The sequence below is a fragment of the Triturus cristatus genome, chromosome 7 (genome assembly GCF_964204655.1).
Source record: "Triturus cristatus chromosome 7, aTriCri1.1, whole genome shotgun sequence".
Lineage (NCBI taxonomy): Eukaryota > Metazoa > Chordata > Amphibia > Caudata > Salamandridae > Triturus > Triturus cristatus.
In genome coordinates, this window is record NC_140590.1 from 1,855,440,684 (window position 1) to 1,855,456,171 (window position 15,488).

The window sequence follows — 15,488 nt, forward strand, 5'->3', positions numbered from 1 at the left end:
CGGTCTCGGTAATCCCGAAACCTGGGAAAGACCGGGCCTTCTGCGGTTCGTATCGACCCATTTCGCTTTTAAATGTCGACCTCAAGTTGTATACGGGGATTCTAGCGTCCAGGCTGGGCCCGCACCTCCCCGGACTGGTGGAGGCGGACCAGGCTGGCTTTGTACCCGGCAGACAGACGGTTGACAATACCAAGCGGGTGACGCATGTTCTGGAGAAGGCCTCGCGGATCCCGGGGGAGCGGATGCTGCTGTCCGTTGATGCGGAGAAGGCCTTCGACAGAGTTCATTGGCCGTATCTCGAGCTGGTTCTCAGGAAACTGGGAATCGGTGATAAGTTCCGCACCATGGTATTCAACTGTTATAAGCATCCTTCAGTGTCGGTGCGGGTCAATGGGTGTAGCTCCGGTGGATTTGCTATCGAACGCGGCACGAGGCAGGGCTGCCCCCTCTCGCCGCTTCTGCTTGCCCTCTACATGGAGCCGTTTGCTCAGAGGATTCGCAACAACCCGGATGCTATTGGGGTCCAGATGGGCCAGTATGTCCACACGGTTAGCCTCTATGCGGACGATGTCCTGTTGACCTTGGACGACCCTAGGAGGTCGCTGCCTGCTTGCATCCAGGAACTGGACACCTTTGCACGTGTGGCCGGCTTCAAAATGAATATGAGCAAGTCGGTGGCGTTAGATGTGTCCCTGGTTGCGGATACCAGGAGGGACCTTCAGCGACTCTTCCCCATGCAGTGGTCCTCGTCCACGGTGCCATACCTGGGGATTCTGCTGGCGCCCACATTACCGGAGATGGTTGCGGCCAATTATACCTCCCTCAGCAAGAAGATCAAGGAGGAGCTTGGCCGCTGGAGCAAGGGCCTACTGTCCTGGCTGGGGCGAATCGCGGCGGTTAAGATGACGGTGTTGCCCCAGATACTGTATCTTTTTCGGGCCCTACCTCTCCAGCCCCCGGTGGGCTGGATACGACAAACGCAGGCTGACATCTCCCGCTTTGTCTGGCAGGGCCGCAAGCCGCGGATGAAGAGGGTCCTCTCCACGCTTGCTCCGGAGGCAGGGGGTCTCGGTATCCCGGACCTCCGTAAGTACTTTCAGGCGGCGCAGCTGCGATATCTGGTGGAGTGGAGCAGGTGGGAGTCCGACAAACACTGGCTTTTTCAAGACCAGGCAGTGGCGGGCCGCACCTTACAAGAGGTTCCATTCTTGCGCCGCGCGCATCGCCCCCCTAACCTTTACGCCTCTTTTGTTACGCGGGTCCCCCTGAGGGTGTGGGATGCAGTCTGCGAGGTTCGGGGCCTTACCACCTTCCCTTCGCCGTTCACACCCATAGTGGGTAACCCGGACTTCTCCCCAGGGATGGAGCCGGGAGCTTTTTCCCATTGGGTGCATGCGGGCTGCAGGGTGCTCTTCCAGATCTATGGACCGGAGGGCGTGATTCCTTTTCAGCAACTTCGGCGGGAATTCGGCCTGACGGAGCTGGACAGATTGCGCTACATGCAGGTTCGGCATTGGGCCCTCCAGCCCCAGGTGCGTGACACCGCTGCTCGTCAAATTACACCGTATGAGAGGTGGTTGGTTACCCGGACCTCCGATGCTAAGCTAATTACCGATTTGTACAAGTACCTACAACCCCCGCCGTTTCACTATTATAACCCAGGGAGGGAGCGCTGGCACAGAGAATTGGGTAGGACACTCAGCCACAAGGAATGGGACAAAATTGCGTATCGGGCGCGGCACTCTGCATATCATACGGGCCTTACGGAGACCTTTACTAAGGTGTCCACTTATTGGTACTACACCCCGGAGAGAATGTATGAAATGCATAGACACACTGACAAGGGGTGCTGGCGGGGCTGCGGGCAGGAGGGTACCCTCTCACACATTCTTTGGGATTGCCCCGTGCTGACTGCTTACTGGAAGGAAGTTTTGGACGAGGTGGATAAGCACTTTGAGATAGAGCTGCCGCGCTTTCCGGCGTATGTCTTGCTGGGCCTCCCCAATGACCTAATGTACCCACTGAAGTCCCGCAGGGGTAGGCAGATCGCGATTGCGCTGGGGTCTGCGGTCCAGAACATCCTTATCCACTGGCGCACCACCACTGTTCCCTCCATTACGGGTTGGTTGCATAGGCTCTGGCATGTGCTGGGAATGGAGAAGTTGTCGCTTACGGTGGCGGGGGAGATAGACCAATTTGAAGAGCTGTGGCAACCCTTCCTAGCGCTGCTGTCCATCGAATTCCGGGAGCTCACCTGCCCGAGGTATCTTAGGCTTCTTAGGCTGACGCCACCGGTGATCCCGGCGGACTAGACTAAATGTGAGACGGGATCCTGCGGGCTTTTTGGGGCGGATAAACCTAGTGCGGAGCCATTGGACGGGGGAGTTGGGGTATTGTTTCTTTCCTTTTTCCTTTACTGGGGGGATGGGGGATGGGGGGGGTTGGATTGTGCTTTGTTGAGTTGCTAATGGCTTTCATTGCTCAGATTTGGGGTGTTGGATATGCACGCGGGGATTCAACAGATTGCATTTTTTGCCTTTCATTTACTGTGCTTTTCCTCTGGACCACCGAACTACCCTTCGCTAACCCTCCTGAGTTGCACCTTTTTCTTTTACTGTATTGTATGTAACCCTAACCTCCTATCCCCCTCCCCTATGTTTTGTTTTGTCTCAATAAAAATGCTTTAAACCTAAACCTAAAACCCTGTGCACCACTCACAAAATTCTGCACGTCCAGGGTCCTCAAATCCTGCAGGAAATTTGCACCGCCTATGTTCCTACACGAGCACTACGCTCCGCCAATCTTCATCCGCTATGCGTCCCACGAGTCCACCGATGTAGAGCAGGGGGCCGGTCCTTCAACGCTCTGGTCCCTGCTCTATGGAACTCTATCCCACGGGCTGCCCGCAGCACTCACGACCACTGGGCATTCAGGAAGCTGATTAAAACCTGGCTTTTCCCATCCATCTAGCGTCATTTCTTCCGGCTACCCGTTCTGCTAGCGCTGGGATGCCCTGTTGCTGGGGCAGCCATGTGCGGTATAAATTACCTAAACATAACATAGATGACGAAGACTAGGCTGAGGCATTGGAATCCCCGTGTGGCGCTGCTATTGCAGCGCAAATACGCTACATCCAATTCAAATATCTCCATAGGGTCCACTACACTAGATACAAGCTTTGACGAGTCGGGTTGATCGGCTCCCCGCTCTGCCTGCGCTGTCAAGCCTCAGACGGTACCCTTATACACACCGTGTGAAATTGTACAAAACTTTCTAGGTTCTGGCGGGTTGTCATTACGTGCCTGCCGGAGGTCTTGGGCTGGGACATTCCACACTCACCACGTCTGGCCATGCTCCACATTACTGACGGCATTGGGGAGAATATTTACAAACGTCACGTATTGCTTTTGGGCCTCACAATAGCTAAGCGGGACATAGCGAAAGCATGGAAGGATGCCTCCCCGCCACTAGTGGGGGTGTGGAAAAAGGGCCTTCACTTTTGCATGGGGCTCGAATTGCCGGTATTCAAGGCAAGAGGATGCCCCCAGAAGCACCCTAAGATTTACAAGAGGCGGGCAGAATATCGTGGAATCTATCTAGAACCTATTCCAGCTGTCTCCATAGATTAGTATTTGACGAGATGGAGAAGATGTGTGATGAATGTGACTGTACATCCATAGTTATTGGACTAGTGTGGCTCAATTGGACATACACTGTATATCAGACACAGGACACTACAGTTTTATGTTGGTTATAGGATGTTCTTTTGGCTTGTTTTTCAACTATTTCTTGTTTGGCATCAAAAAGTCAACATATTATCCGTGTGTATGTGGATTGTATTGCTGAGGAACCCCTCACCACCGGGCCTCTTGGGGCTGTTGACAATAAAAACTTGTTGAGAAAAAAAAAACTTCAACGTGGATAGAGGCAAAAGGTGTTTGCTACGGTCTACTCTGGTTATGCAAGAGGATTCCTGATCTGGGTTAGGCCTGGAGAACCCTTTATTCTAAAACAAAGACAGAGGCAACATGTGTTGGTACACAGCCAGTTGAATGAACTTGTGACATTTGTGAGTCTCTATGCACATCATTTTGACCAATTGCAGTTCTTTGGTGAGGCCTCTGTTAGACAGGCTAACTGGTCTCAGACCCCCATGTGAATGGGGGGAAGACACTAATTGTGCTCTAAATGCAGACTTAGATAGGCAATGACCACCTCTATTGGCCTCAATAGCCCTTGAGAATTGCTCAGGGTTTTTCCGGTGGCTTTCAAACTGGGAGATGGTGGCTAAATAAAGACAAATACACATTGTGACCAGGGAATACTACCTCTATTTACAAGTACATGACCTGCATTCCTGTCTCAGTTGAATTATGGGGACCACAGGTGTAACCTTTACCGCACATTGCGCAGTATATTTTAGGAGAACCTCGTCAGACTAGATCCTTTACTCCTAAAACTTTAACGGGGGGAGTAGGCTACACAAATTACCACTCGGCACCACCTTGGAAGATCCTGTATTTAAGGAATCTCTCCGGGAGGTACTTAGGAGCTACTTATTGAAAATGAGGGGATGGCTAGGAATCCAGCAGATGAGTGAGAAGCATTTAAAACGGTGGTGAGGTGACACCGTATTGGGAGAATTATGGGGGAGTGACAGTCAATGTTCAAATAATTGAATATTATGTACGAGTCCCTACGGAAGTTGGAAACAGAAGTAAGATAGGAAGCAGGATTTATTAAATATATGAGTAAAGCATGTCACAGCGGTTGAGAGGCTGAGGTGTCTCGATTATAGGGGATATTTGGCCCGTATACATGTGGAGGGTGAGAGATCTGGCCGTTTGTTGGCGTCACTGAAAAGATTTCCCTTCTACTATTTCTCCCTTGCTCAAATACATCATGCATCAGGTCAGACAGTCCGAGAGCAGATCAGAAATCATAGACTTTTCTGGAATATTACAGTAAATCATACAAGCCTACTGTGGAGGCTTCCGTTACCCAAATTGAGGAATACTGCTTCTGACAATCTTAAAGTAGACAACTAAAAAGTTTGAAAATAAAATCCCAGAACTAAAGATGAAATTAACCAGCCCCCTGGCACTGACAGTCTGCCTGCCCAGTTTTATCGCACATACACCACTAACATGGCACCCCACCTGTTTAAGATGTACTCAATGGCCTGGGAAATAGACTCCCTGAATCCACAGGGAGGCACTGGTAAGCCTTATCCCCAAACCACGAAGAGACTCAGCCGACTGCTATCAATGCTGAATCTCTATACACTTCTGAGTGAAGTATTGGCCTGGAGACCTCACCCGCATACGACATGACTAATACACAGTGACCACATTGATTTCATACCCAGAAGAAGTATGGCCACCAAATTAAAAGGCTCATGAGAAGACTAGCCAGAACACCAGAAGCTGTACTCCTTAATGCCATAGTACAGCTGGTTGACGTAGGAAAAGGCGTTTGATACCCATAGTTGGGAATTCTTATCTGGGGTACTTTGGCACAAGGGCATAGGAGAAAACTGGATTAGGCTCCTGTACTGCTGTCCCAGGGTCAGAGTCAAAACAGCTGTGGTGATTTCCTCCTCTGCGGGATGAGGCAGGGTTGCCCACTCGCCCCTATATACTATGTGCATTGGCCATAGAACCCTTTGCTGTCACTTCTAAATGCTCATTCCCATTTCTCAAAAATATTAAGTCGTCCGTGTATAGTGACAGGACATTTGGACCCTTCCGGAGAGAGATACGTCTGCCTCTAGTCTCCCTCCATAGTACCTCAGCAAAGGGTTCTATGGCCAAAGAGAATAGTATCGGGAAGAGTGAGCAACCCTTTTGCATCCTGGTTCAGGGAGATAGATGGACCCTGAGGGACTTCCTTTGGGCTGCAGCACAACAGAGTGGCTTTAAGAACCCTAAAACTGCTGTTTTCAGAGGGTGGACTGGGGCTCCCAATCTTGAACGATGTTATGTGGCAGCCCAGATTGAGTGGGTGGCTCGGTGGCTGGAGAGTAGACTTACTCGAGAACTAGCTCAGATTATAAAAGCAATGGCAAGGAGCTGGTTAGTAGCAAGGTTCCTGGGTCTACAAAGGGACTCTGATACAACAAATATCTGGACAGCGATCTCTCTGAGATACTGGGTGCGTTGTTCGCATAAAATGGTGTCCAGAGAACTCTATGCCCCTACTATCCCCCTGATGAGACTACTGAAAGACAGACTGGTTTAGACTTCAAATGTTAGCCACTGGACAGAGGCTGGCCTGACTACAGCTAGTGATTATTTAAAACTGGTAAATTGCTACCTGGCTAGCAAGTGAAATTAATTTGGCCTTCCACACTTGAGATTTTTGACCTATGCATCAATAACACACACTGTCAAGAATAAGTGAAAATGTCATTTCTTTGAGCTTGAAACGCCTGAGTCTCTGCAACTACTGTTCATGGCAGGGGACACCCATGAAATGGGGACCTGGCTTTATCGTCCCCTATTAGAGATGAGTAAACCTCACCCATTGCATATCAATGTGAAATGGGAGGCCGAATTAGGCAGAGATCTCAGCAACAAAGATATGAAGAGTCTCAAGGAACATTAAAATCACATATACTCAATTCAACGAGAGTGCCACCACTGCCACCACCAACCACATACCACCAACCATAGTACGGACCTTCCCCATTGAAGAGTGAATGCATAATTTCTTCTGTCTCCTATTAAGGGCCTCTGGCACAAGGAGGTGGATCGGTTTTGGAACTTGGCGCCAAGGGATCTGACAGCATTGGTTTCAAAGCTGGTCTAGGAGGGCCTTTCAGTATCTACTTCTGCTCAAAATCTGGGTGTTCAAGACCTCGTTGCTAAGGGGCTTCGACGGGTGTGGTGGATTCAGGTGGAGGCTTCTCCTGTGTCGAGGAATGCTCTGGAGTTGAGTGGCCTTACACCTAGGGTTCCATAACACCCAGCCCCCACAGTCATTCTCCAACATACAACATGAAAAGCGTTGAAGTGCTAATGGTGCCTGCTTTTGGTGGGAATGTCTGGTCGCGGTGCATCTAGAAGTCCTCAAACAAGGTGTGTTGAACAAAGGTGCTCGGGCATCGGCGAACAGTCCTCCGAACAGGGGCACAGCACTCGGTACTTGTTTTTAAAGCCGCTAGTTTGGAAATTTCAAATTGTGGACCTCAACAGTCTTGGAGCTGGCACGCAAATGTCCAGCCCAATGGTGGAACAAAGCAATCAGAGGTGGACTCTTTGTCCTGGCACATTGTGGATTAACAACAGCCTACAGCCACACATGCTGTGAACATGTTTTGATAAGTCATCTCCATAAATAGAAATAATGTCTTCATTTCTTCCAGAAAGGTTTCCTATGCTTGGGTCTTCAAAAAGTTTAAGGAGCAAAGAAGAGTAACTTTTGGGCCTTTTAAGGAGACCTTAATATATTTCTAAGGCCATTTTTGTGAGCTAATATCACTTTTTTAATGAAAAAACGATGGCTGCAGATAAAGACCTTGAAACGGTATTTCCACCTATTAGAAGGTTGCAGGGAAGGCATTGTTAATTTATTTAAAAACATATTCCAAAACATAAAGACACCATGAAGGCACAAAAACACAAAGTAACAGAGAAAAATATACACATAGTTCAAACAAACAGCAAAGAAACCAAGGAGCTATATAAAAAATAACCACATTAAAGTTAGCGTTAAATCGGATTAGGCACTAAACTAGTAATGCTCTTTGTTCATCGATCGCCACAAAGAAAGGCAACAATATACTTCTTAGACGTTAATATGCCGTGAGCTCACTGAAATATTACACCGCTGAGGAAGACACAAACTTAAAAAAGATTATTTTGTTTTTTAAAAGGCAAGATCTAAAATTCACATTAACTAAGCCACCTTGTTAGCTCCAGCAACTGACATCACACAGATGTTGGAAATTAGACTGTCAGCACCAATAAAAACATCTTAATATCCGATATAAAATACTGAATGACGTCAAGGCGAAAAAACGAGGACAATCCGTAATGAACCTTTCGATACTAGTAAGCGGTTCTTCTTTGTAATGTTCTAAGACTGTGTCCCTATGACTGTTGTGTTCGCCCCTCAATCGCTTTCCATTCCTTTGCATTTTTAGGGGAGCATACAGTCCTAAGGAGAGCTCGTTTGTGGATCATAACACATGAAGGCTATTTCAGTCTGCAAGTTGCAAACTTACACCATCTAATATACCTTGTACTCTTGAAAGCTCTGTAGCATCAGGACAGTTCCAGGTTTGTATTACAATTGCAGCTACCATGGCATAAACAAAAGGGTTCACAGTGGACCTACACCACAGCAGACACTGTGTCCTTTGGTTTGACAATTCTAAACAACTTTACACCAATATAAATTCTACTCTGAGCCCTGGACATCTTTTTTCACCGGATGCTCTGTGTCATCATCCTCTTCTTGCTGACATCTGCTAAGGACGTTTCACAGCAAGGGCCACGAGTCGTAGGTTTCCAGTTACGATTTGAGACAAGCAATTAATTCTTCTCTCCAACAAAAGCATACTCATAGCTCATCATACATGTGCTTGCTCCCCTCAACATTTCAGCTTCTCTCTCATGTGCATTCGCTGATGTCTGATAAGATGTGCCGTCTGCCTGAAACTCTTCCCACATGTAACACAGGTGTAGGGTTTTTCTCCAGTATGTATTCGCCAGTGCCTGACCAATAGTTGAGAGGTTTTGAAGCTTTTTCCACATTCACTACACATGTGGGCTCTTTGTGCCACTAGTTTTCTTTGATCCTCTTTTACATTTAATGACAGACGGAAACTCTTCAAACAGTCACTACAGGTTTTCTGTCTATCGCTGCTTGTTTGCTGATTTGAATTCACATCAGTTGACTGATTAAAACAAATCCCACACCTGCTACATACACAAACTTTTATTACCGTTTGCAAGTCCTGACTCTGGGCCGCCTTTACAGATTCATTGATGTTCCTTCCATATCCAGTAAAGTTAGACAGTCTCTGCCCTCTCTGGCTTGCCGGATGTTTAAAAAGGTTCGACCTATGAGTGACATTGCTGTTATTCTTATTGCAAACATACGATTTCCTTCCTTGGTGGATTCTTTGATTGCCAATAACACCTGATCTATGGCCCATGCTCCTGCCATCTTCTTTATTGAATATGAATGTCTTTTCCCAGTTCCTTGGTGGCTGTTGTTCACCACTGTTTATTGGCTCTCGTCGACCTTAAACAGAGACAAATAAAGAACAGCGATATTTAAACAAAATACTAGCACTCACCGAAATGTTACTAAACTTACATTGGTGCGGCATATTTAGAATACATGCAGATATTCGCAGTGCATAATTCAAAGCAGAGATAAACTATCTTACGAGTGTCTAACTGTGAGAAAGTGGCTCTGTATATACTGTTCCCTAATAGGTACAGGGTGTACAGAGTCCACAGTCCCCCAGAGGCTGATAAAGGTCAAAGTTAGGTATGACCTTACTCTCAAAAGTGGTAGCTTGGTCGAGCAGTAAGGCAGTACCAAAGGACAGTGTAAAGCATTTATTGTACACACTCAGTCAGCAAATGGTTTCACACACTCAATAACTGAACTCTAGGCCAATGGTTTATATATATATATAAAATATATGCTTGTTTTATTTTTAGAACCACAGAGGGGATAAAAATATACTTTCTCAGAACGAGAGGTTGAATATAAATACTTTTGCCTTAAGCAATGAGTTTTTGTAAGCAGTCACAGTTGGTTGCAATAAACAATCCTATTTCCTAAACATAACAATGCATTGAGCTCAATGGTAAATTCAGGTTATTTGTAATAAATTACTTTTCAGTTTACTTTTGGAATTCCAGGTCTGGCTCCTAGATCTAGCCCTGGGTCAGTATTCAGAATCAAGTGATGAAAGTCGACTTAGTAACTGTAATGATTTTTAAATAATATTTAGCTATTTCAAAAGTTAGCACTTAGAAAATATTTCAAAGAAAACATTCAATGGATCTCTATGGCAAGAAATTCAAATTGCAGGTAGAGTACTTTGTCGATACTTTAGTAATCCAGGACTGGGTACCTAGACCCAGGACTGGGGTCCTTATCAAAAACAGGTAAGTAATTACGTTTGCAGAAATTGTACGATTTTAAAAGAATATTTCAAGTTTGCAGAAATCGACACTTAGAAGAAATTTCACAGAAAAGCAGACAATGGTTTCCTATGGAAGAAAAATGAGTTAGAGGTAAGTATAGTTGTGGACACTTTTCAGAGTCAGGGCTGGGCACCAAGATCCAGCACTGGGAGCTCACCTAGGAGCAGGTGAGTAAATTCGTTTCTGTCACTTGGCTGATTTTTGGTGAATATTTGCAGTTTAGAAAAGTTCACACTTAGAAGATTTTTGAAGAAAAAGCCAGTCAATGTTACCCTATGAGGAAAATGAAGTTAGCGGTTTAAGGGTAAGTACTCGACTGGCAGAGTTGAAATTCCGGGCATAGACTCAGGGGTCCCCCAGTGTCAGGTAGGTACAGTTGGTTCACCCTCAGCGGTTTCAGGACGGCCGGGTGCAGAGAGAGTTAGGCCCAATGTTATCCTATGAGGGATAGGGGGGCCTTGGTTGGTGGCTGCTGTCTGGCAAGCCACGCGGTTGTGGGAGCTGGGCTCCTGGTCACTTACTCAGGGCAAGTGGGGAAGTAGGTTAGTGTAGAGAGGGCACTGCCAGGGCCACTCGGGCGGCTGGGTGCAGGGTGCTTTTGAGCCCTCGGGCGCTGAATGGAAATCAATGGGAATGTTCCGGTTTGGAAAAAGGCTGCAAGCTCGGGGACGAGGATGCTTCAGGTGCCACCACCACTTCGAGAGGTAAGGTGGATAGTTGTAGGTTAGGTGGGTACCCCGGGATTGGGCACAGGGGGCCGCAGGGCGCCGCGTGCAGGGGTGCCTTTTGATGTCGGAAATCTTACCCTCTGGTTGATCGCGGTTGGGGTGGCACTCTGTTCTGAGGCTGCAGGCTTCTTCCGGAATGTCGAGGGGGGTCCTTGGGCGCCGGACTCGGGGTCACAGTCGCCGTGGGGTCGTCTTCAGGGTCTTTGTCCACTCCGGCACTGGCCAGGCTTGGCTGGTGCAGAGTGTGTTGGGTCCGCGGTTCCGGGCTGCTGCCAGGGGTTAAAAATAGGTTTCTTGAGTAGAGCCTCTACTCATGGGAGTCCCAGGGAATCAGAGTTCAAAGGTAGCCAGGTCCTTCGGGGTTTTTGAGGTTGCTGGCCACAAGAGATGCCGCGCAGGAGCAGGTTCGAGGGTCGACAGGCCGGTAGGGCTGGGGCCAAAGCAGTTGGTGTCTTCCTCTTTTTAGCAGCTGCAGGGCAGGTCTTTGTTCTTCTTGCTCTTCTTGTAGTTTCGAATCTGGGATCTGTCGAAGGAAGGTTCAGGGTGCCCCTAAATACTACATTTAGGGGCGTTACAGGTAGGTGAAGGCCAGGGACCAATGGGTCCTTGTCCTGGGGTGGGTACACCCCCTATCCTGCCTCTCTCCTGTGGGAGGGGGGCAGTAGCCTAATCCTGATAGGGTAGGGCCCCCCATCTTCAAGATGGCGATAGCCCGGAGATGTGCTTCACCTCGCCTCCCCCACCTGAGGGGTGGGGTGGGCAGGCTGGCACATTCCCTGTCCTTGTATGGGGTTTCCGGCCAAGCTTCCCTCCAGAGTGGGGGGTTGCAGAGGCCTGGGGAATCTCCAAGAGGCGGCATGCCTTTGAAGCTTCCCTTGGCTCATCCTGGGGGAGGAGATTTATCACCTCACCCAGGACGTACATTGTTGCAGGCCCGGGAGAGCAGGGGCTCTCCCACCCAGGGGTCCAGCAACGTGTCTGCTGTGTGGCAGCCTGGGCAGCCTCAGAGCAGACGTGGATTGCAGGTTAGCTGTAAGGGGGCATCTCTAAGATGCCCTCTGGGGTGCTTAGTACATTAAATCCCACACTGGCATCAGTGCGGGTTTAATGTGCTGAGAAGTTTGATACCAAACTTCCCAGCCTTCAGTGTTGCCAGTATGGTGCTGTGGAGCTCGTGTTTGACGAGCTCTCAGCACCATGTACTCGTAAAGGGCAGCACTGTACTTACAGTGCCCAGGAATGGACCTGGGTACTGTAGGGGCACAGGGCTCCTGCTCCTGTGCCCACACCATAGGAATAAGGCACCCAGCCAGAGGGGTGGCTGACATATGCCTTGGCAGTGTAGGTGATGGGCATGGCACACAGAGATGTGTGCCATGTTGACTCTTTGTTTTGTCCTGCACCCAGACACTCAGCCTGCAAAGGCAGTGTGTGTGTGTAAGGGCACAGGGTCTCTAAGGATGGCACAATGAGTGCTGCAGCCCTTAGAGGCCTTCCCTGGTCACAAGGCCCTGGGTACCTAGGGTACCATTTACTAGGGGCTGACATGTGGCCAGGGTTTGCCAATTGGGAGTTTGTATTTTAGGGAAGGAACACAGGCCCTGGGCACCTGATTGGCAGGCGCCCAGGGCACAGCAAGGAAAAGTGCATCAGCTATTAGGCAAAAAGGGGGGGGGGTTACTGCAACAGAAACCCACTTTCTCACACAAGCCCCCCCCAGCCCAAAGGCCAGGAGACTTCTGCCAAAGCTGGGAGAGTCTACCTAGTCTTTCAGGCGAGGAAGAGTTGGGGAAGTGGTTTGAAAGTTGCAAGGCCTACTCTGCCTTACATCCTTCTGCCTAGGTCAGTCCCTTTGGGGAGCAGGCCTGTCTTATTAGTTTCAGGACCTAACTCCCAAGGCTCCTCTCCTTGTCTTTTACTGTCCTTGTCCCATCTTTCTATTTTGGGTTTAGAGGTGTATACCTCGGTAGTTTTTAACTTAGCCAGGGCTAGGCCCAGCTTACCCACAGAGGCTACCCACAGCTTGAGCAACCCCACCATGACCAATAAGGTCAGGGGGCCTGACTTGCTATTTGGCAGGGGGTTAGGCCACCATGCCAAGGTTAGGGCTGCCATGAAGGCTAACACCCAGCAGAGGCTGCTGACAGCTGTCAGTGCCCAGAACCACATCTTTAGCTCCTGACTGGCAAGTGAGGGAGCTATTTTATAGTTCTCTTTGGGTCCTGGCTGTTGGTCTGTTTGAGGATAGGGGGTCCCTACGCTTGGTAGGGAACACCCCTTCTCCACCCTTTGTTCTGCCACCTGAGGAGCCACTAATTCAGGCTGGACAGTTGCCTGACTAGTCAGGTCTTGTTGTTGGCTAGGGGGGGCTTTACCAGTGCCATTGTGGGAGTTTTCCCTTACTGGGATAGAATCTCCCTGGCTCTCTGGAACTGTGGCTAACAGTTGCCCACCTTTCCTACCCTGTTTCTTCTCACTCTTTTGGGACTCAGCTGCACTGACTGCAGGTTGAGCCCCCACAGGTTCTTTGGGCGAGGCCTGGCATTGGGCCAGCACCCCTCTTTGTCTCAGTTCCACATCTAAGTGATCATTCCCCAAGAGACAATCAAGGGGGAGGTTTTTACTGACTATCACTTTTCTCCATCTAAGGGACCCAGCTGTGGCTAGGGGCACTATAGCCACAGGCCTAACAGTGACTCCCCCTGGGACAGTTCTTACCCTTCTTGTTTCCCCTGGGACATATTGGTGTGGGAATACCAACCTGTCATGTACCACAGTGTGATTGGCACAGGTATCTCTCAGGGCAGTGGCTGGGATTCCATTCACCTGTAGGTGGTGGAAGTGTCTACTTCCTTCTGGGATCTCCAGCTTGCTTCTTGGGCCCATTCCCCAGTTGAAAGCTAGGAGGACTTCCTCATCTGAGGACCCTCCCTCCCAAGCTACACTGGCAACCCCTGGGGCTACACTAGTCACCCCTGGAGCTGTACTAGGAACCTTATTTTTAGGACAGCTAGAGTCCTGGGTGTGGTGTCCAGCCTTCTGACAGTTGAAACACCATATTCTGTTGGGATCCCAATTCTTACCTTGGTACCCTGGTTTAGTTTGTGAGGTGTCTTTGGGCCCACCCTCCTGGTCAGGTTTTTGGGGGGCTACCTGGGACTCCTTTCTTTTATCCACAAGGGGTTCACTCTCTTTCTTCTGGGGAGGCTTTGGGACCCCTTGGTTTTGGTCCCTTTCAGTGGACGTCCTAGTCACCCTAGTCTTGACCCAGTGGTCTGCTTTTTTTCCCAATTCTTGGGGGGATTTTAGACCTAGGTCTACCAAATGCTGATGCAACTTTTCATTTGTGCAGTTACTCAAAATATGTTCCTTCATGAATAAATTGTACAATCCAGTAAAATCCTGCACACCATGTCCAGCTAACCAACCATCCAGTGTCTTTACTGAGAAATCTACAAAATCAATCCAGGACTGGGTCTGGGTTTTGTGAGCCCCCCTGAATCTAATTCTATACTCCCCAGTGGTGAATCCAAATCCCTCAATCAGAGCTTTCTTCATGAGGTCATAGGATCCTGCTTCTGGCCCAGAGAGGGTCAGAAGCCTGTCTCTGCAGTTACCAGAGAACAGTTCCCACATGAGTGCCCCCCAGAGAGGTATCTTTACTTTCCTGATATCACAAGCCCTCTCAAAGGCTGTGAACCATTTGGTGATATCATCACCTTCCTCAAATTTAGGGACAATCCCTTTGGGGATTTTAGGGTCAGAAGTTTCCTCCCTATCCTTGTTTTTATTATTGCTGCCACCATGGATGGGTGCTAAACCCATCTCTCTCCTTTCTTTTTCTAGAGCCAGGAGCCGAGACTCTAGATCTAATCTTTTGGCCAGCCTCACAAGGCTGTCCTCTTCACTGGGGGGTCCCCCAGTGTTGTCTCTGGGACCAGAGCCACCTGTGTAGTCTCTAGGTGCCCAGATGCTAATTCTTGAGTTGGAGGGTATGGGTGCCATCTCCTCCCTAGGGAATAGTATGGGGAGGTTGTTGTCCACCTCCTCTGTTTCCCTTTCCTCATCTGACTGGCCATCACCATGTTCAGATGGGTGGTCCTTAGCATACTCAGCCAGGAGCTCCTGGAGCCCTTGTTTGGTTGGATGCAGACCCATTTGTAAATTTTTGAGTTTACATAAGGACCTCAATTCCTTGAAAGACAAGTGTAAGTAAGGTGTGAGGTCGAGCTCCTCCACCAGGTCCATGTTATTATTATCACTAATAGCTGGGTTTGTTTGAGACATTCTAACCTGACAGTTCTAACCCTCTACCCTGACTATAGTGACTTTTATTTTTCTAAAATTCTAATGGGACTTAAGCAAGGCCCTAGCAAGACTTTTAGTAATTTTGGAAAAACCAATCAGAATTCTAAAGGCAATTTTTAAGAGTTCTGTCGTGTGATCAGATGGTAACCAAGTAGTCCAACAAATGCAAGTTTGTATCCCACCGCTGATCCACCAATGTGAGAAAGTGGCTCTGTATATACTGTTCCCTAATAGGTACAGGGTGTACAGAGTCCACAGTCCCCCAGAGGCTGATAAAGGT

The 15,488-nt window shown here is 48.7% G+C and overlaps 1 protein-coding gene across 1 annotated transcript in view; it reads right to left on the bottom strand.

Annotated features, from left to right (window-relative positions):
* The window catches only part of LOC146813460 (uncharacterized), a 285,012-nt gene that overhangs the window by 223,641 nt on the left and 45,883 nt on the right, over nucleotides 1-15,488 (bottom strand). Inside the window, 1 exon segment of the mRNA XM_085615431.1 lies at nucleotides 8,602-9,252. Within this exon segment, the coding sequence (XP_085471557.1) occupies nucleotides 8,602-9,252 (651 nt within the window).